Raw genomic sequence first — 21,662 nt, 5'->3', positions numbered from 1 at the left:
CAATATTTCCAAGTGCTAAAGTTTAATGCTATCTGTGTACCCTAGCTCTTCTTCAAATTAACTTCAGCGTTGCACACAGAAAAGCAGAGTGACACAGGAAAAAGATCACTGGTTTGTGTACCACACTGTAATCAGTGCTTAATTCCCCTCATTACCTGCAGCCTGTGTATCCTCTGCTATTTGAATTTCTTCCTTAAAGACCAATTTCTGCAGAGGCGGCCCCCTGTACCGAAATGAACGCTTACGACAAATCAATCTGCAAAACAGAATAGACTTTATGCTTTAGAGTAGCTACATTGCTGTGCTTTCATATTTATGTGCTAAGTTTTTATTTAAACATTCACGGTACAAAATATGCATAAAATCATGGCCTGACCCTACTGAAAGAGAAATGTCAAGCTTTGCACCGTAACAGATTAAAGCTCACTCTCCTACTCTTCCAATATATTAACTTAATTTACACACGTTTTTAGCAAGGTGGAGTATCTGGGTTATTCAGGTCTCAGAATGCATAACTAACTCCAGGGATGAGAGACCTCTGGCCCGCCAGCTGCTGAACTACATCATCCTTCACTGCTGACCATGCTTGCTGGGGTGGCAGGAGTTGGGAGTTTAACAACATCTGGAGAGCAACAGGTTAGCTACCCCAGCTTACTCTGTCCAAAGCTAAAAAGAGAACTCTGGATGACAGCTCAGAATTTCTGCTGCAATTTCCGATGGCTAATGCCTTTCTATGATTCGATGTGCAATCCTGCACAACAGGGCTGGGAAACCTGTGGGGCTTCACATGTTATTGGCAGCATGGCCATGGCCAGAAATTGTAGCATAGTAATACCTGGTGGGCTACATCATCTTTACCTTTGCTGTACATACATCCTAAGTACACGTGCCAGTAAACTACCTGTAACATCATCTTGCCATGCCAGTGTGTGGTACAGCAGCTAGATGACTTACCGGAAATCTTCTCCCTTCAGTGTTTTAAATGTATCATGTTGCCTGTCATAGCATGGAATTATATTGTCATTCCTCTTCAGGCTGAGGAGTGGTTCAGCGCCAGGAACAAATCCTTTGCAGATCCTGTTCTCTTCCATTTGGTCTGCCATTCCAGCAACTGGGGTAGGCTAGTGGAACAGGAATAGCAGGTTTCAGAACATTGCTTCTAAATATACAGCTCCATGTGTGCGTTCCCAACACTAGGAATCAGAAATACAATTCAGATCAAAGCTGCATTGAAGACACTGCAAGGTCATGTCCATTAGCTGGTACAGTGACCTGAAACAGCACTGAAATGAATAAATTCAGGACTGGTGTGTCTTTGAAGTACATTCAAAGAGTAATAGCAAGTGTGTGTGTGTGTGTGTGTGTAGTCTTTTTTTATATACTTATGCATCATAGAAACAAGCATTAAAATAAATTAATACCAAAACGGGGAAATACAAAAGCAAAAATACAAGGATATAATCATAACATAAACTACAATAAAAATATAAAAATTATATTCTCCTAAAAAATAAAAAATAAAAAAGAAGAAAATTAGAAAAAAGAAAAAAAAGTGGCTTCCAACTAACTCCATGCAGATCTTTCTTTCTCATATCACTGGTTATCTGTAATGATTACATTTTTGGACAGATATCCTAATTACCTGTGAGGTTTTTATTCTAAGCTAAACAAAGTATGAATCTGGCAAATATATTGATGCCTTAGCAAATATGTTGATGATGGGGGGGGATGCAAAGCATATCACATTAATATGAACTCCGTATGTGCTACAACAAGGGTATGGACTGGATTCAGCTGGCTGGCCAGATCCTGGGTTCTCAAACCTTTGGGCCATTATACAGGTGGATGGGGCCAATCACCAAATGTCACACCATCCGGTGACCCATTTTCTTTCGTAGTGTGGCAAGCCCAAGTGAGACTTGAAGTTACTGCCCTTCAGCTGACAGGCATCGACGTAAACCTCCTTTCTGCTGTGCTAACATCTGCCCCTCAATGGCACAGCTGTTCCCAACCTGCTTGCTCTCACTGCCTATCAGCTGATGGGCAGCGACATCAAGCCTCCCTTGCCAGTGCACAGGCAGAAGCACACCTTATGGTACCAGATTGTGCACTAGCAGCAGCATTTTTCTTTGTTCCAGACCTGCCATCACATTTGATGATGTGTGTGGTTTGGGGAAACCAAACCTTGACAGCCAAGTTGGGAGCCATGCCAGGTCTAACTAGGCATGTAAACTGGCGGTTCCCCATGACTTTGGTAGAAAAGCTGACCCCTTTAGGACTACCGGGTTTAGGATTTCTAAAAAGTCAATGTTACCAGCATTCTTAGGGACAGCTTGGCTGGTGCATCTTTCAGAAGTCCCTGGAGCCGGGCTAGCTGGCAGCTGGCTTTGGGTCCACTTGCAGTGAGCTCTGTTGATGGGCAGCATCGATGAACTTTCAGTCCAGTGTTGCATCGTATCTCTTTTGGAGGCTCTTTTGTTCAGAAACATGTCAGTTGAAAAATGATAAAAAAGAACTATATTATGACAGATTTAGATCCTTAACCCACTTCTAATTACTAGCTGTTAATGACTTTTGCCTCATCCGTTCTGGTAATGCATCTCCAAATCATAAGCGTAGGTTCTTTAGATTACATGTTTAGGGACTTCCGCTCTGCCATGGACCACAAAGGAGCACGGGTTGAGCCCTCCAGGGAAAGCCCGAGCTTTGTAGAGAAAACAAGGTCACACAAAGGTGCTGTGGACCTCAAAAAACCTGAAAGTGTTAATTTCAGGTGCAGGGGGATCTGGCTGCGCCATTAGTGATCTCTCTTGTCTTCCAGATCACTCCGAAAGGAGCGGAGAAGAAAGGTGAGATTGAGGTCTGGGCACTTGGATTCATATTTTATCTCTGCAAAAGCGAAGGCTCTGGCTGCTTGTGGATTATAGCAATAGAGTCTCCGTGATTTAAAAACGTTAAAGGTAAAGGGACCCCTGACCATTAGGTCCAGTCGTGACCGACTCTGGGGTTGCGGCGCTCATCTCGCTTTATTGGCCAAGGGAGCCAGTGTACAGCTTCCGGGTCATGTGGCCAGCATGACTAAGCCACTTCTGGCAAACCGGAGCAGCGCATGGAAACGCAGTTTACCTTCCCGCCGGAGCGGTACCTATTTATCTACTTGCATTTTGACGTGCTTTCGAACTGCTAGGTGGGCAGGAGCTGGGACCAAGCAAAGGGATTTGAACCGCCGACCTTCTGATCGGCAAGTCCTAGGCTCTGTGGTTTAACCCACAGCGCACCCACGTCCCACTGATTAAAAAAAACAACAAATCCTTAAAAAGAACTTGGAATCAATTGGATGTAATTTGTTTTGGAACGATTTGGTTAGCGGCAGGGTCAAAAAAAAGAGGTCCATCCCAACTGCAGTGAGATACAAAATGCATGGAAACTACTTACAAATCGTAATGTCATAATAGAAGTCTTCCCTACTGTGAGATTTAAAACTAAAACTTACTACAGAAGTCTTTTTCTACTCGTTTCTGTACCGCTGTCTGTAATTTTTGGGGGCTCTCCTAAATTTTCACTAGCTCAAAGGCTTACTGCCAAAATCATCAATTCCATTTGTTCAGACAAATACACTCCAGGAAGTCCTAACAGTAAGAAGCTTGGTTTACATATTACAGGTTGCAGTCCTTTTCACTGTAGGGCTGTTGCAACCATTTCCCTCCCTCTCTGCCTGTGCAACCACAGAAAATACAGCCTTTGCAAGTTCATTAAAAAGGTTAGCCAGCCTCTCTAGGAGAAAAACCTGTTGCTTAAGTCATTGATGACATTTCCCCACCTCCATCACAACACATTCAACAACAACAAAGATCGTCGTGCATTACAGCCTTCTCTGGGAGCTGCTGTAGCATTTGAAAGCTTGCAGTTGTGGGGTGCGGTAATCTCTGCAGGCCATTCCCACAAAATTGCTATTTTTACACATAACAGCTGCTGTAGGATGACCTCCTGGAAAAGTAGCTCCTGCACCACTGCTCTCAATTATGTAAAGGGAACCTGGATTTCCTGACATACAATGGCTGGGACCTTCCGTAACTTTTTGCATCAACACTCTTATCTCAAACATGTGCCTTGTGTTAACACACACTTTTTGAGATGCTGGATAAGATGTAAAAGCAACTGACTGCACGCCAAAGTAGCTCTTTCAAACCTGGACAGTATTTCCATATACTGAATGTGTACTTGCAGAGATGCACCACTTCTTAAAGGAGCTAAAGCCGCTCCAAGAAAAGGTATGGAAGCTAGTATATACCTTCTCTCTGAGTATCAAGAAGCACATGGGCACATGGAGGGTTCTTTTTGTAAAGCTCAAAATCTGCATGTCTCTTGTCCCAAGGCCATCTGTCCCGGTCCGGAATTGTCGTCATGTCACTGGCTTTCAAGTGCTCCTGCCATGTCTAAATGAACATTGCAAATCTTTTAGCACAAAAGCGGTCTTCCTGAAACTCCCAGGACAGTATAAACTTCAAATCACACAGCAATATATGAATATGTCAAATATACCATACTGACGGAGGACAAACGTAGCTTCCATTAAGCAATTTCCTTAAGATGAAAAAGAAGAAAGCCAGCACACAGATACTAATATTTTGTATGCTGAGATAACACCTCAAGACAGCCTGTGATCTGTTAGTTCTTAGGGTCCACTTGATCTTGTTTCTCAAACAGCAGGTCCCCATGCCAGATGGCAAATGTCTTTTGAACCTGAGGGGACTTTCTAAAGCAGTTTGCAAAATAGCATGGGTGACAGCTAGTCAAAGCAAATGGTGTCTTTTAAAAACACACACCAAAAACCCACATATTTGATTATCACAGCTGCTGTTGTTTTTTAAATTTATTACCCCCCTTTCGGTCCAAAGGTTACAATAATGTAAAATGCAGTTTAAAATCTTAAGAATTAAAAAATACAGTTTTAACGGTGGATCCCAGTCAGTTTCAGTGGTAGATAACACCACTGAATACAGGCTTTAGCTGATTAATCAGCAAGGACAAATTTTAATTACTCAACCTAAGTTTAGAAGATGCATGACTAGGCAAAAAAAATCTTAATTTCACGAATATACTCATGGGATCTTCTGACAAGCTACCAGCAGGATGCAGAAATGCATGTGCAGTTTCTTTTCACAACCAAACAACCAAAGCTGTTTTCTAACCCGCCTTTCCACTATATAAAAGTCTTCAAACCAGCTTAGAATAAAAATGGGCAGAGCAATTCTACTGGATCTGGGCAGGAGCACTATGGCAAATCCAGAGCCCTGTAAGTGTTTTCCCTTTTGCCAGCATCTTTTAGTCTTTGGCTCTCTGTTTCTTCTTTAGTGGTCTGTAGTGTTTATTCTTCTGCTGGTTATCTCCTTCCGTTCTGGGAGAGTGTTGAAGGTACAGGAGGGATATGGATTCAGCAAATCCAAAGCTGGGTCTCCCCTTTACCTCTGGTACACAGCCTACCTACTGCTTACCCCAACTTTTGCCCTCTCTGCCAGTAGAGACTAATTATAAAGAAGTGATGGCAGCCAACCTTTTTATTGTGGCTGGATAAGATTCCAGGGGCAGACCTCTCTCGAGCTCACTCTCTCTGCCTGTGGAGAGGGAGAATCTACAAAATGCTATAGTCCCTTGGACAACCTCCCAGGACCACAGGACTGCACCAAAAAGTCACAAAAATAAAAAAAGATCTTAAGGGTACAATCCTGCACATACTTATCTGGACGTAAACCCCATTAAACACAGCTTTAAAGTAAACATGCACAGGGTTGTGCTGTAAATCTACCAATAAACACAGCAGTACTGTTTAAAACACAGCATATACTTGGGAGAATAAAAGCAGTAAGTTTACACTGTTCAAGGAAACACAGAATGTTGTCTGCCTTGTGCCTAAATGATCACAGAATCATAGGATGGTAGAGCTGGAAGAGACCCTGATACTAATAAGATGTATGGTAGTGGAGAGTGAATACTGGGCCTTGATCAGAGGGACAAGCATCAAATTTGCATTTGCCATAAAACTCACTGGATGGCCTGCAAGAAGACCCTGTCTCTTAAATCCTCCTCACAGGGTTGTTGTGAAGATAAAATGCCACACTGTAGATTACAGATGTGGCAGGAATTTAAAATGCGCCATTACCTCACGCAGTTCCCTCACTCGTGCTTCGTCAGGCTTACGAGGATGCCGGTTGGATTCCATGCTGCTCTTATATCCAGGATACACAAACCCTCCTGGTGAGAGCCACATCATCTCCGATTGGTGCATGGACTCCTTTAGTTCACTGTCTTCATCTACTGGGTCAAACATGGCTGACAGATATTCATGATTGTAAGCAAACCTGTTGCCTGGATTCTAAGAAAGAAAGACAAATGTTTCCCTCAGAAAGAACTCTCATCCTCTATGTTTCTCCACAGAGAAACAAGTTTTGCTAAAAAGAGCAAAGCCTGAACTTTACAACAAAATTCTGTACATGTTCCTAACACAGCAATGATAACTGGGTTGGATTTAGAGTGTACAGAAAACACTTAAGAAACTTGGAGGTCTAGAAATCCCATAGATACTTAAATTCACTTCAGAAGATAAAGCAATATTATGAATTCAACGACAAAAATCCGATCCTCCAAGTAAGACATGAGGGATGCACTCCCTTAAAATGCAAAAAGGTGAAATTCTGGAGGATTTTTTAATATACACACACACAAAAACAAAACAAAAAAACCCCAATGAATCTGAACCACTGGACTCCCAAATCTTCACAAAATTCCTAGATAAAAATAAAATTCCAAAATTTTACCAGACATACCAGAAATCATTAGATCAATCTTTTACTCTAGCAGAAATCCAAACAGGGATGTACTAATCTCACCTCTGCCATCTCTTGACGAAGCAGCTTCTTTGCAATTTCTGCAGAATTTAACGTCTGACAACTGTAATTAAAGATGGACTTGCCATCAGAAGGGAAAGCCCTGATGATTTTGCTGCCTTCCTTTTTCACCATCTTGCTGAGCAGATGTATATTCTCAATATTAGACTGGAAGAAAAGTTAACACATGTAATTATTCTGGTCTTGTTAGACAAAAAGAAATGTACTTTTGAAAATAGACACAGGACGTCTGCCATGGAAATAAGTCGGTAGCTGGACTGGCAGGTAAGTCAAATCAGTAAGATGTAGCCAAGTCTTCCAACTCAGCCCACTGTCAGATCTTCTAAACCAGCCTTTCTCAACCATGGATTCCATCACCCCTGACCACTGGTCCTGCTAGCTAAGGATGATGGGAGTTGTAGTCCAGCAACAGCTGGGGACCCAAGGTTGAGAAAGGCTGCTCTAAACAGTCACCAGGCAGCACATAACTGAAGGCGAAGATGTAAATGGAGTTGGAGCTCTAGCTGTCTTCCTTCCCTTGGGGGAGGAGAGCTCACCTTGCAGACCGCCAGCTGCCAACCACTTTTCTTTGAAGAAATTCAGCTTCCTATTTTCCACTATCAACCAAGCTAATTTATTCACTGTAATAACGTTCATATTTTAGAAGTAAATACTTGGAACTTTAAGAAAACATATGGGGCACTAAAGACCATCACCTGCGCATCTTTCACAGAGGCTCTAAAACCCAGCTGCTTGCTTAGTCTTTGCTGCCCTAAAGGTGTCAGAATCCACAAAGGGCTCCTTCCCCTGATGAGCTGGCTTTTTAATGAACCCTCAGGCCTACTATCATAGGGCTCACACAAGTCCAAATAACAACTTCTCCTTTCTGGGGGGCGGGAGATCCTTGTATCCATTTTGTTCTTTTTTCCTGTTAAATTTGCTAAATAAATAAATCCTCTATGCCTGTGACCTGGGCTGCTGTTCCTAAGGTGAGAGTCCCACTCGATTCACAGGGACTTTAACCAGCTTATGATTTCTGACAGGGAACAATGCAGGGATGTGGAACCTGATGGCTGTCCCATTGTCCGTGACCACTGACTATGCTGGCTGGGGCTGATGGAAGTTGGGAGCCCAACAAAAAATGGATGGCTGAAGATTCCCCATCCCTGATATGTGTATATGTGAATCACAAGACGACAGAAAACCTCTTCACATGGGCAAACTGTGAGAAGCATCAGGAGCTTGCACCAAAAATAAATGTGGCAGGGTGGGCAATTTGAGCATTTTCTCACTTTCAAACTAAAAACCCCTCATGTGCATGCTGTAATATCACAACTCCATAAAGAAGGCACTTTGTGAGACATAGACATTATCTGAACAATCTCTTTAGATAGGAATAGGCAATCTGTAGCACTCCAGATATTGCTGGACTACAACTCCCATCATCCTTGGCCATGCTGGCTAGGACTGATGAGAGCTGTAGTCCGACAGCATGTGGAGGGCTACTGTTTCCCCTTTCCTGTCTTAAGGCAACCTTTCATTGCTGCAGCGCACACACCTGGATAAACTCTTCTGGTGTCTGACTTTCCATTTCCCTTTTTCTAAGTAGGTACTCTTCGTTGTGGTTATCTAGAGGGAAACGCCTATATTTTCTCACATACGAATACTTTGGTGGAATATCAAACATCCCTGAGATCTCTGGGTGTTGCTGGATGAACAAGTCATCCCTTTTCAATGGGATCCCAAACTCTTGGCTCAACACTGTGATCATTTCTGCAGATGGCAAGAGATCGTGATGGACCACATCTCTTAACCTCATACTGCGGCAGATAGAATCAAGCCTGAAGAACAAGGCAAAGAGAGAGAGAGAGAGAGAGAGAGAGAGAGAGAGAGAGAGAGAGAGAAAGAACACAAGCATGTGGATAAGGGTGACCCAGCAGACACTGTGTACTTGGCTTTCAAAAAGCTTTTGATAGACTCCCTCACCAAAGATGATGATGATGATTTGTTGAATTTATATACCACCCTATCCCCTGGGGTCTTAGGGAGGTTCACAGAATAAAATCAAGATACAAAATGCATAATAAAAATAAAAATCACAACACAGTAACACCCACCCACCCGCCCAAAAAAACAACATTCATGAGTATGCTTAGAAGACATGAAGTAGGAGGTCCTCTTATGGATCAGTAATCATCTAAACAACAAGAAGCAGAGAGTAAGAATAAATGGGCAGATCTCACAATGGAATAATATAAATAAACAAATAATTTAAATAATTTAAAAACAACACACAGTATTCCAAGCATAGTTGCACCACAGACTTGTATAATGGCCCCATGTTATTGGAAGGTTCCCCCCCCCCCAATCCCTTTCCTCATGATCCCTAATACAGGTCAACAATGGGTCAACATCCATCATGAACTCAAGAATCCTTTCCTAGTCAGTCACGGCCAGTTCAGGTCCTATTAAGATGTAAGTGAACTTGTGCATTGCTTTACAGCTGTTTACACTGAACCACATATGCCATTTTAAGGACCATTCACCCAATTTGGAGAAATCTTTCTCGATTTCCTTACACGCAACATGTGATCAGGGACCCCAATACAGCAGGAGCCCTGATTACGTGAAGTAGTTCAAGGGAATGAATGGAAGTAGAAGCCCCCTGCAGACCTTCCCCAGGCAACACAGGGAAGCTTGGGGATTTGGGTATCTGCTACGGGCACAACGACATTGGGGGCAGGCCCTGTACATCTGCTCTTCCCCCATTTGCATATTCAGATGACTTCCTGAACATACCCTGAAAGAAATGATGAAGAACATTGCCAGAGGAAAGGATCTCAAAACTGAGCCGAATCAATTTATTAAGGTAGTGTAGTGTGATGAGACTGTGGAGAATCAGAATGATTTCACCCCCTCCCCTCTACATGTTACCTTCTCTTCAGCTGAGATGAGATAGGAAAGGATAATCAAAAGTGCTATGAAAATTCTCTCCAAAGGGTCTAGTGGAGGTTCCTCCTCTCCTCCACAACCAACACAAGTATATACACCGAACTCTAAATATGTACAGAACAGTAAGTCAGAAATCCAAGAACAATCTAACCTGATCAGAGCTTCAAAACACGGAAGGGGAACCATGTCCCTGATATATAACAAAGGCTGATTCACGATACTAGAGAGTGGCTTGCAGAGACGGATATGAAGAAGGATGGCTTCAAGGTCTACATACAGGCGCTGATGAAAAGAGAAGTGTGAGTTATAGAATATTTGTAATCGTCCAATTTTAGATTCACGCAACCTGTAAGAGAGAAGAAATAGGACAGCATTGACCAAATACGTCATAATCTTGTGTTTCCTGACATTTCATAGCACCTTTTCCCTTTCTTAGTCAAGGGTTTTTTATTTTTAAGTATTATAAAGCTCAGATTAAAACCCTGTATGATAAAGAAGAGAAGCAGGTATCATCATATCAAGAGCAACTAATGCAAGAAAACTTGCATTGTTTTTAGATACATACATGCATTGCAAGAGGAATCATTTTAAAGGAGGCATTTCCTCCTATGGGAGAGATAAATGGAATGTCTAAGACGGTGTTTATGAGAACTTGTATTTAAAAAACAAAACAAAACCTTAAAAGTGCTAACTTGAATCAAGCACATCTTGAGTCAAGCAAAAGTTTTTTTTTAAATTCATGAATACTGCTCCAATAACATATCCCAGTCCTGGAAAGTTGACCCTTCCATATCACCAGTAGGGTCAAATTAACCAGTCTCACAATGATCTTAATTCCTATCTTTCCTATGTGTTAATTTTAATAGTACTTTAGTTGCAAACCTATAGTAGACTCATTTGGAGTAAGTCTCACTGAACTCAATGGAACTCCCATCTCTGTAGGATTGCACTACCAAGCATATTTAAGAGCTCCATGTCAAAAGGCAGTCCTAAACATTTTCTTATTCAATTCTGGTTATGCTTGGCATAAACACAGATGACAACTTCTGGAAAAACGTGAGTGACTCCAGCTTCGCTGTTTTGGTAGCGCTAGTCCTGTGCTGTATAGAAATCTCATGGGGTAGGGAACCTGTTTGCTCTATTTCCCTCTTTCCTAATTTGCAGCAGCATCCATAGTCCCATGAGTTTCAAAGGAGATGTGAGACTGACGACACCAGACTACAAAAGGGCTTCGATTTATTTTGTCAGTGCACACTTCTCTAAGACCTAGCCCTTTCTGAAAAACAGCTAGTGAGGTATACAATATCTGGCATCTCCAGGTTGGGTTGGGAGCGTCCCCTGTCTGAAAGTTTGGAAAGTCACTGCAAGCCAGGGAGGGCGATACTGAGGTCGAAGGACCAATGGCTTGATTCAGTATCAGGCAGCTTCCTATGTTCCTATATGTGGAAAGGCACTCATCTGTCCACAGACAAAGGATGGGAAAATGTTTGGAGAAGGGGTAATGTGCTACTAATCCAAAAGGCATCCTTAGCACTCCCACCTGTATTTCTGGGGATTTTCTAGGATGCAGCTTGTAGTGCTCTGAAAAACTCCAAAACCAGCCTGAAGCAACAAGCATAAATTAACACATGCATAGGCAAAGATGGATGGTCCAGGAATCAGCGTGTTTTTACACGAGCAGAATGTGTGCTTTTATTTAAAATGCATCTCTGGCTTATTTGTGGGGCATAGGAATTGGTTTATCTCCCCGCCCCCCCAAAAAAATAGTCCGGACCCCCACAAGGTCTGAGGGACAGTGGACCGGCCCTCTGTTGAAAAAGTTTGCTGACCCCTGAATTAACATATGAGCCTGATAATGAAAGCTGTTCTCATTCTGCCTCCAAGTGAATAAAATGACTTTCACACAGCCTCGGCCTTCTAAATTCTTTTCCTCCATCTTGCATTCCGTCAAGCAACTTCTTTAAAAGTGACTGGCACTGTAACGTGTTAACATTTGTATATTATGACACTTGCAAGGAAGAATGAAATTAAAAGTGCTCCACAACTTCTTAGTATTGTCTGCGAACACCGATTATTTGATTTAGGAAAGATTGTTGGAAGTGAAAGAGAAATAAACCAGTGCATTACTGTAAATACAGTTATAAAACAAAATTAACATTAAAGGAAACAGTTTGATTACAAACAGCTCAACTGGCCGTAAAGCCCTTAAGGGCCAAACTAGATGAGGTACCATTAGAAACTGCATGGCTGGCATTTTAAAAGTAAGGAGAAAGACCCGGTGCAGATCAGAATCCCCCTGGCGGCTGAGGGGAGTTAATTATTTGCCCCGCAGTGTGGTCCCAGGCCCCATCAAGTCCCCGACACCTGCAATTTACATCAGACATATACCCCAGGTTGCTGCAACCTGTTGAAGTCCATCTTGCAGCAACCTGGAGGACGCTCTTTTCTGCAGTGGCACTGCAGTGCTTGCTAAAAACGTTCCTGTTCACCCAGCATTTCCTAGCCATTGAAACTCGGGTTGTGGCAATTGTTATGCATTTTTGCTTTTAATGTTGTTTTTATCAGATTCTTTTATATTATTGTGGCAAGCCACCTTTGAATTTATTTTAAATGAACGGTGGCAGATTTTTTCATTTTTAGAAAGAAAGAAAGAAAGAAAGAAAGAAAGAAAGAAAGAAAGAAAGAAAGAAAGAAAGATTCATTCCATTAGTATGAAAGGGAATTCTTTCAGTGCAAAATAGGAGGCATGCAGGAACTCTGCCACGAGGGGAAAGAGTTAATGCCTTCCTACAAACACACTGCACCACCTGCTATTTACTTTAAAAAGATATCCACAGCAACTGCTAACTGCATAAATTACCATCTAATCTACTTTCTCCCTAGGAAGCAGGAACTGCAGCTCAACACCAGACATAAGGTGTGCGCCTCTTCAGTGCCAAGACAGCATTGCACTAGCAAACTTCTAATGGGCAAAATGGGAACGAGGAAAACCAAGTGCTGCATTAGACTAGTCTCATTATTTTCATAATTTGACTGGTGCATTTTTATTAAAACACAGTGAAACAACCAAAGTACCCCAAAATCCTGGCGCTGAAATTTTGGGCTAACTTTCTAATTTTGAAAGCATCCTTGAACAGATCCTGAAAGTCCTGTCTTCTATCCCTACATGAACTAGTCTGATCACGGCAGACCAGAAGCACATTGTAAGAAAGAAGAAGCAAACAAACAAATGCTTCTCTATATACAAAACAGTTATTAAAAATATGAGGTTGAGTCTGACAAATCACCTTTATAAAAAGATCACAGCAGAGGAAAATAGGCTTTAATTGCAAAACGCTTCTGCTTACCTGTCTATTCGCTTATTCCATAACCTCTTAAGGGCTTTGTTCTTTAAGCCTTCCACGATAAGAAGGTGAATGGATCCGTCCAGAATATGAAACCCAGTAAGAACGTCCAGCTGAGAAATCTCCTCGTAAGTCATCCTGCTATTCAGTTTTAACGCATTAAGAGATTTATGAATGATGCGCAGAGGGTACGAATCCAGTTCTAGAGCCTCTGCGTTGATTTTTGTAATCTCCTGCAGCAAGTAGCCTATGAGAGAAGTGTTTTTAAAGTCGAAAACATAGATGATGCAGCCATAGGGGCAATAATCATCTTTAGTGTCCTCTGCTTCATCTTCGGGAGTTAACGGTACAGCTATTTCAACTCTGACTTTAAGAAAGGCCCCGGAGCACACATAATGCCCCACTGGCATCTGGGCCACCGGAGAGCCGTCGGCAGCCTTAGCCTTCCGAGTGGCACTTGTATCCTGAACGGAGCAGTTGTGAATTGGCGCACAAAAGTTCAAGGCCTTTTCACCTAGCAGTAGTTCAGCCAAGCGGATTTTGGCTACCCCATATGGGTGCCACACTTCCTCCATGCCTTTCATGGGATTCTGGGCCACGTATTTCGAAGTGACCGAGCTCAAATGGCTGAGCCTGCGGTCTCCTGGCTCCTCTCCAAACAAGGAAGGCTTTACATCGACATCCTGCCATTTTTTGTCCCGATCGTGAACCTCGATTTCCAAGGGTGGTCCTCTTAGATACTCATTCAGTTCATCACGTCTTATTGTTCCTGCAAGAATCACGTTGGTATCTTTAAAGAAGACATGAGAGCCATGATCCCGGTCTTGCGTTCGATGTGGCTCCATATTATGGAATTTGTACTTGCAGTAAATAGGAAGGCATGAAAGCTATCGAAAAGAAAGAGCAGACAAGGAAGGTTGGAGGGGGCTGTTTCGGTCTCCTTTATCTCTCAGAAAATATATATACATATATACACCTTCTTTCAGTAAAATTAATCAAGTATGAAATAAAAATGCACCTTTGATTGAGGTCGGTTTAGGCTAGCCCAGTACATTTTGCTGCCCAAGACACAGCAGCATAGCATCAATTGCCAGTGCCCAGGGCAGGCAGGGGCAGATAGGGGGCGCCACCTCAGCCCTCACCACCGACAACGATGAAGCAACCCCACCAAAGCAAAGTGGGGTTGCACTAAGCTGCCTGCCCAGCCACACAGGGGGGAGTTGGCTGACACAGCCATTGGCGGGTGGAGAGAAGCAGCAGGCCAGGCCATCCTGGAGGCGCCTGGTTCACGGCCCCCGGCACCCCCGTGCTACGCCATTGCCAAGGCCAAGCAGCAAATGACCCACCCCACCCTATCATGGGTACCCAAGGCTGATGAAAACTATTTTGGTACTCAGGGCAGGAAAATCCCACAAGCATCTCTTCTCTTCCCTGGCAGTAAAAACACAATAACAAATTATCAATTTGCTGTCTTTTCATGTTGCCCAACTAAGTTCTGCCTGAGGCACCCACCTCATTCTGCCTAGTGGTAGGGCTGTCCCAGCCATGTAGCATAGTCCAAGGCAGACTGGTGTCAGGGATAGGCAATCTGCAAGCAGCAGCAGCAACCTGGTGGTCAATGGCAGTGGCAGCAAAAAGGTAAGAGTCGCTGCCCTCACTCTTCTGTTTCCCCAGTCCACTGCCTGCACTTGCATACTCAGGGAAGGGCCTGCCTTGAGGCAAGTGGGCAAACATGCTCCCTCAATGATTCTATGTGCATAAAAAAAGTGCAAACAAGAGTTCTGGATGGGGGAACTCAAATGTGCTAGATTTTCCATCACCACATGTTACATAAATGCAGCGATCCAATATGGCCACAAGTTCACTTCAGGTCGTCTTTAGATTATAACTGTTTTGCTAATAAGAAATGGGGAAATTACAAATGTAAGAAGCAGGAGCTTTTCAGAATTCAATTCTGTTTCCCCTAGAATGTCACATGTAGTTACTTGAGAAGAATGCTCTGATTTACCTGTAGCACTTTAATTGGAACGGGGGTGTCTGGTAAGCACCTTGCGGAGTTAATCTTAATAATCAGCGGATTTAATTCATGTTTCTGTTTCTCACTCATCAGAGTCCCTTCAACAGAAAAGCTAAGGTATGCGTCCCAAAGTTTAGGGGATTTCTCTCCTAGCTGACTGACCACACAGCGTTGTCCTGGAAATGGAATTACATTATTTATATAATCATTATAGCAGCAGTACTAAAGAAGCAATATGTTCTATGTCATTGCTTGATAGGCTTATTAAACAACTGAGCCTCTTGGGCTGGCTAATCAGAAGGTCAGCAGTTCAAATCCCTGCAATAGGGTGAGCTCCCGTTGCTCTGTCCCAGCTTCTACCAACCTAGCAGTTCGAAAGCACACCAGTGCAAGTAGATAAATAGATACCTGTGGCAGGAAGGTAAATGACGTCTCCGTGTGCTCTGGCTTCCGTTGCGGCAGAAGCGGTTTAATCATGTTGGCCACATGACCCAGAAAGCTGTTTGTGGACAAACACTGGCTCCCCTTGGCCTGAAAGCAAGATGAGCACCGCACCCCATAGTCACCTTTGACTGGACTTAACCATCAGGGGTCCTTTACCTTTTTAAGGCTTGTTCTCTGGAGAAACCACACCACATCATTTGGTCATTTGTGCCACTTTAACAAATGCAAGAACCTGCAGAGAAAGGAGCAAAGACTAGGGCAACCTAGCAGTGCGTTCTTTTCTAGCCAACCCCTGTCACAATTGCAAAGGAAGCAGGGAGCTCCTTTGGGGAAGGGCCACAGCTCAGTGAGAGAGCATTTCCTGAGCATGCAGGAGATCCTTGCTTCAATCCCCTGCTTCTCCAGGCTAGAGAGCTACTGCCAGTCAGTGTAGACCATGCAAAAATGATGGACTCATGGTCCTCCTGTCTCAATATAAGGCAACTTCCTATGTAGGAATACGACCACCACGTATGACCATGAGTGGGACCCATGGTCTTTTTTTTAAAGGCTTCCTTGGCCTAGACTAGACCTGCTCCCTCCCTTTATTGCTCATGTGTGCCCAACTCTCTAAAAATGCTTCCAATCATTGCAGTCCTGCAACGGAACAACATGTGAAATCAACAAGCAGCATCAAAGAGCATCTCTCCCCACTCTCCCCCATTACTACCTCCTTTCCAGCTCTCCTGCTGCCAACACTTTTAATACTGAATTTTAAATTGATGTAACCTGCTTTGACACCTGCTGGTGAAGGGCGGGCAGTAATTTTAATAATGGTGGTGGTTGTGTTAGTATATGATAAAAACAAACTACTTAGGGGAAAATGACACATAAAACTAAATTGCTTCCATTTTATAAGCGTGATCTTCCCCCCTGCCCCGTTGCTCTTAACCTTCTGACTGCAGCATTTCTTACTCATCTGCAGTTTGTAATTTTGTCTTCCATTCCCCTGCTCCAGCTTGCTTATTTTTACCACTCCAAAGTTAGTCCCTAATTCTTCTCTCCGTTATGTCAGCTACTGGCTTAAAAAGAACCCAACTGTCCATTAGCATCGGTCTCTCTCTCTCTCTCTCTCTCTCACACACTCATTGCCCGTCACATATTTTCAGCCATCTCCTCACAGTCAATGAATGGACAGGCCTTGAACTCAACAGGGAATCCTATTTCTCAAGGGTCATTTTTAGAAATTGTCATTGGACTTAGAAGTGCTGCAGATCACCAGCAGGGGGAAGGGAAGGTAAAGGACCCGTGGACGGTTAAGTCCATTCAAAGGTGACTCTGGGGTTGCGGCGCTCATCTCGCTTTCAGGCCGAGGGAACCGGCGTTTGTCCACAGACAGCTTTCCAGGTCATGTGGCCAGCAGGACTAAAGCACTTCTGGCACAACAGAACACCGTGACACAAACCAGAGCGCACAGAAACACCGTTTACCTTCCCATCACCTATTTGTCTACGTGCACTGGCATGCTTTCGAACTGCTAGTTTGGCAGGAGCTGGGACAGAGCAACAGGCTCTCACCCCATTGCAGGGGCCAGCAGGGGGAGCCCACAAGCCAGCAGCAGAACTTCATATTGCACATGAAAACAGGGTGCCGGAAGAGGGAGCCCTCCAAAGGACAAATAGAAGGCAAAGGCTTTGCAAACCTCAGTTGCAATCACAAGGCATGGAATACTTTTAGCATTCATTGTACTACATCTGTTACAAGTATGCACTAATCTGAACAGAACTGAAGGGAAACAGCCTGTATCAGTAGTAGTGCAGATTTGCTGAACAAAATTACAAAGCGCAAGAGAAACTGAGAGGAGCTCTGAATGTGCCAGAGTGCCGTCCAATTAATGCATCAATGCCCTTGAAGCCTCAGCTTCAATTAAAAGCAAAACGTCCGGAAGCATGCAGCAAAAAGATAATTTGTATGTAAGCTGTCAGCTAAACCAGCAAAGCAGCATGCAGCCTCAGGGGGTTGCTGCTATGTACCTTGCATTCCTAATATAAGTGAAATCACCATGAGCTTTTTACCTTTCAGGCTTTTGTAGTTTGGGCAGCAGTGATGTCAAAAAAGAAAGTGCACATCTCTGCAAATTGTATTAGCTGAACCGTTCAACAGCACAGCAGGCAGGCAGAATGTTCCTATCACCCAACATGCAACATTTTAAAGCCTTATTGAGGCCGTATTTCCTGTAAGCTGCTATATTTTTCCTACATGGAAATATACAGCAGTAGCTAAATTGCATGCACACTGGCTGCAGGAAGAAGAAAAAAACCTTGTGCTCTGTGTGTGTGTTTTTCTATACAAAGATTTGTTTAGTGGGGGACGTATGAAGCAGCTCTAAAATTAACCTGCACTGATCTGAAAGGAAAAAAAATTCTTGAACTGCAGCCTTTTAACTATATTTAAAAATTTAAAACCCCATAGACAATGAAACCTTTTCCTGACACTCTGACAGTTACCAGACTGTTTTTGCAAGAAGAGTTATGTTTGCAAACACTAAGAAAAACCAAAAGGAGAAATCTCAGTAATTTTAATGTCTTTCTTAATTTGCAATACAACAAACCCTTATGAGGGCCAGTCAATTCACAAAACCACAATTCCTGTTACTGGCTGAGTCCAGACAGGAAAATGTACATTAGGAAGTGGCAATCTGAATCCTTTGATCATAGATCTCCCACGCCTGTTATCCTTCTAACCAATACAGCAGCTGTGCCGTACCTCTCTGCCTTAACCTTCTCATTTGGAGCCTCTGAGCATGCAGGATTCCACTTCTGTACAGAGCCTAGCAAACTGCCAGCACTAATTAAATACTGACAGGAGTAACATGTTCAACATCATTCATAAGCAGTATCGCAAAGGCAGGGGTAGATGATAACTGAGGAAAAGTGTCACTCAATTGTCTACAGCAGCCTTCCCCAATCTTGGAGTCCACAGATGTTGTCAAAGAGCACTCCCCCCCCCCATCTCCACTCAGCCTGGCCAACCGTCAGATATGATGGGAGTTGTAGTCCAATGATATCTGAGGGCTCAAGGTTAAGGAAGTCTTGTCTACAACATGAGGCAATATTTCCACCTCCCAAGCCTCAGTCACCTTTTGACTTCCCCCCTCCTCCAGCTATTTTAAATTTTGGAAAGTTTGTCCTTCCTTTGGCTTATGGGGGTCAATTACTAACCTAAGTGTACACAGATGGGCTGATAAGTCAGTTAACGCTTGTGGATTTGTTTACAAGGCTGGTCTACTTCGAATCCACAGAAGCTTTCAGAACTCACTAGATTTTCAGCACAACAAGATGCCATCCCCTTTTCGACTCACAGATATATACATGTTATGTTCTGACTTTACAGACAGGATGTACTGCTTCTGGCTATCTGAATTTGTCCATTTTGCACACCCTCTTGGCAGAGCCAGTATTTGTCCCAGCACTTACAATGCAGCTTCTCACAATAAAACAAGCCAGCCCCTCATTCACCTCTGTGACAAGCTGCTCGAGCATTTGACAATACCAAACTACATAGCATCTAACCCTGGCTTCCTCAACCTCGGCCCTCCAGATGTTTTGAGACTACAATTCCCATCATCCCTGACCACTGGTCCTGCTAGCCAGGTATCGTGTGAGTTGTAGGCCAAAAACATCTGGAGGGCCGAGGTTGAGGAAACCTGATCTAACCACTTCACCCTGCAACCTTACCTCCCCCCCGCGCAAAGTAGTGGGGCGGTGGGGGTGTGAGGGCGGGGAAATACCTGACAAGAGGGGCATGAGGTTCAGCTCTAAAAAAGCTATTCCAAACTTCTTTGTCAGAGATGTTGAAGCTGCAGCTTCTTTAGTAGTAGATTTCTGGGTAGTCGATGCAGATCTTTTTTCTAAAACTCGTGAGGGTTTCTTTTTTTCTGGTAACTGGTGGTGCCCTGAAAGAGAACATATATTTCAATGGTCAAGTGTCTGATACAGAACAGAATTTTATCTGATACCATCCATCAACATTAAACAGTACTGGTTTGATATATTTAAGAGAGCAACTGCTTGACCTGAAAAAGGCTGGGAAATTAACGCCTAGGCCATTAGCCGGGTTCAGCTATAGGTGACACAGTCACACAGAATCACCTGCACTCAACACCTTGCTGCGCTTGGGTAAAATAGCTTCATCCAGTCTGCGACCAATTTTCATGCACTTGCAGCCTTACCCACTGCCCTTGCTTCGCAGGTGACCAGCGTGTGCCGCCATGCACACTCTTTTCCTTTCAGCAAGGAGGGAAGAGAATGATCTCGACACACAACTTGATTTGTGTACAGTATCTCTGGATTCAGCTGAATGTGTTGTGAACAGGTGTATGGATCTGAACTTATTTCTACGGTTTATCTCTGTAGATCATAGTGTAAGTGTAAAGGTTGACATAACTTAAATACAGTGGTACCTCAGGTTAAGAATTTAATTCGTTCCAGAGGTCCGTTCTTAACCTGAAACTGTTCTTAACCTGAGGTACCACTTTAGCTAATGGTGCCTCCCACTGCCGCCGCACGATTTCTGTTCTCATCCTGAAGCAAAGTTCTTAACCTGTGGTACTATTTCTGGGTTAGTGGAGTCTGTAACCTGAAGTGTCTGTAACCCGAGGTACCGCTGTATGCCATGAGATTCACCGTCATGAAACTTGCTTGACCTTGGTAGAAGCCCAATACCTCATCTCAAAATGTGCCATCACACCTTGTAAAGATCAGCACATGCAAATTTAGTTGCCAAGCACAGCCTATTCAAGCTCCTGAATGAGGGCCATCAAGACAAGGGGAAGGCAGAGAGCACACAAAAAGATGGCCAGGTCCTGTCTGGTTCATTTCTCTCTAGGAAATTAAGAGTTCCTTCAAACTCTTAAATCTGCAAGATGGGCAAGGTGAGAAATGGGCAAGGGGGGGGGGGAGAGAGCCAGGAATGAGTCACCTCAAAGCCCCTCCCTTCCTTCCCTACTAAGAGGCATTAGCTAACCCCTCCCCCCCCCCGCGACTTTCAATAGTTAGCTGGCTATCATAGCTATCCCTAGCTCCAAAGAGAAACTCTCTTTTTCTCTGTGCTCTCAAGGAACAGCACGTGCCCACTTCACTTTAAGGACAGGTATACTCTTTCCTTTCCATTTCTTACCCTTAGTGTGGGTGCTGCTGGCAAAACTGTCTCACCCACATTTCTGTAAATAACTTCACTCCTTAGATAAAGGGGTGTGGGTGGGTGTATTGTAGGAGTTGCTGCTTGCTTAAATTGCAATTTTGCTTTCTGAAGTAGCATTTATGTATTCTATTTGGTATAATAAACCAATCTTTCTTTATTCCTTTGGTGTGAGATGTTCTTGCGGGCATAAGGTTAAGGGTTATTCATAACAAGCGCATGTTGTAATTCCAGCAAAAGACTTAAATTTCTCTTTAGCGTATGCGTCCTTGCACACACATGTAGGTTCAGACACATACTGTTGCAGTGTTAATTTACAGGAAGGAAATAGACTTTGAAGAAAGCTAAAAAACTTGTTCTATGCACCTATAGCTGTCTGTCATTTGTAGCGAAAGTTAAAAGATTTTGCTCTCTACATTTTCACATTAGTTTGAATTTTACTTTATTTTATTTTCAAAAGAGTCCTCATGAGAATTCATCAGCATTTTAGTATGAATTTTTCCTGATATGCGTATGTTTATACGTAATCTTGCCCCATAGACACATTTTTGGAAGGAAATTATCCAGAGCACAATGGATTTTTGAATGCCATTTTCACTAATATATGACTCTATATGCATCCTTTACCCAATATATACAATTTGCACACATTAATTGGTTGAAAACCCGCATTGTAAGTTTCAGAGAAGCGTGCCTTTCAAAGAATGGGTGTGCTTCAGTTCACATATTGTTTCAGAAAGTGCAAATTAAGTACGTTCTCCTTTAAATATGAACTGAAATGAATTTCTTCCCCATCCCTACCCTACGATTCAGATGAAGAACCGTGATGTAAATTATTATTGT

The 21,662-nt window shown here is 43.2% G+C and overlaps 1 protein-coding gene across 4 annotated transcripts in view; it reads right to left on the bottom strand.

Annotated features, from left to right (window-relative positions):
* The window catches only part of CFAP92 (cilia and flagella associated protein 92 (putative)), a 52,352-nt gene that overhangs the window by 1,566 nt on the left and 29,124 nt on the right, over nt 1-21,662 (bottom strand). For 3 of the 4 annotated variants that reach the window (XM_080996694.1, XM_080996695.1, XM_080996697.1), the window contains 11 exons: nt 19,411-19,575; nt 15,189-15,373; nt 13,184-14,067; nt 9,988-10,182; nt 8,443-8,725; nt 6,888-7,052; nt 6,161-6,373; nt 4,292-4,436; nt 2,315-2,472; nt 955-1,121; nt 156-256 (listed from right to left, as the gene is read on the bottom strand). In XM_080996694.1, the coding sequence (XP_080852820.1) occupies nt 156-256; nt 955-1,121; nt 2,315-2,472; nt 4,292-4,436; nt 6,161-6,373; nt 6,888-7,052; nt 8,443-8,725; nt 9,988-10,182; nt 13,184-14,067; nt 15,189-15,373; nt 19,411-19,575 (2,661 nt within the window). Of the gene's footprint in view, nt 1-155; nt 257-954; nt 1,194-2,314; nt 2,473-4,291; nt 4,437-6,160; nt 6,374-6,887; nt 7,053-8,442; nt 8,726-9,987; nt 10,183-13,183; nt 14,068-15,188; nt 15,374-19,410; nt 19,576-21,662 lie in introns of those variants that run through there. The other variant, XM_080996696.1, reaches the window with a different exon arrangement.

The sequence above is a fragment of the Podarcis pityusensis genome (genome assembly GCF_964106645.2).
Source record: "Podarcis pityusensis genome assembly, chromosome: 2".
Classification (NCBI taxonomy): Eukaryota; Metazoa; Chordata; class Lepidosauria; order Squamata; family Lacertidae; genus Podarcis; species Podarcis pityusensis.
Note: the sequence above shows the minus strand (reverse complement) of the source record. Positions and strands in the feature narration are given on the sequence as shown.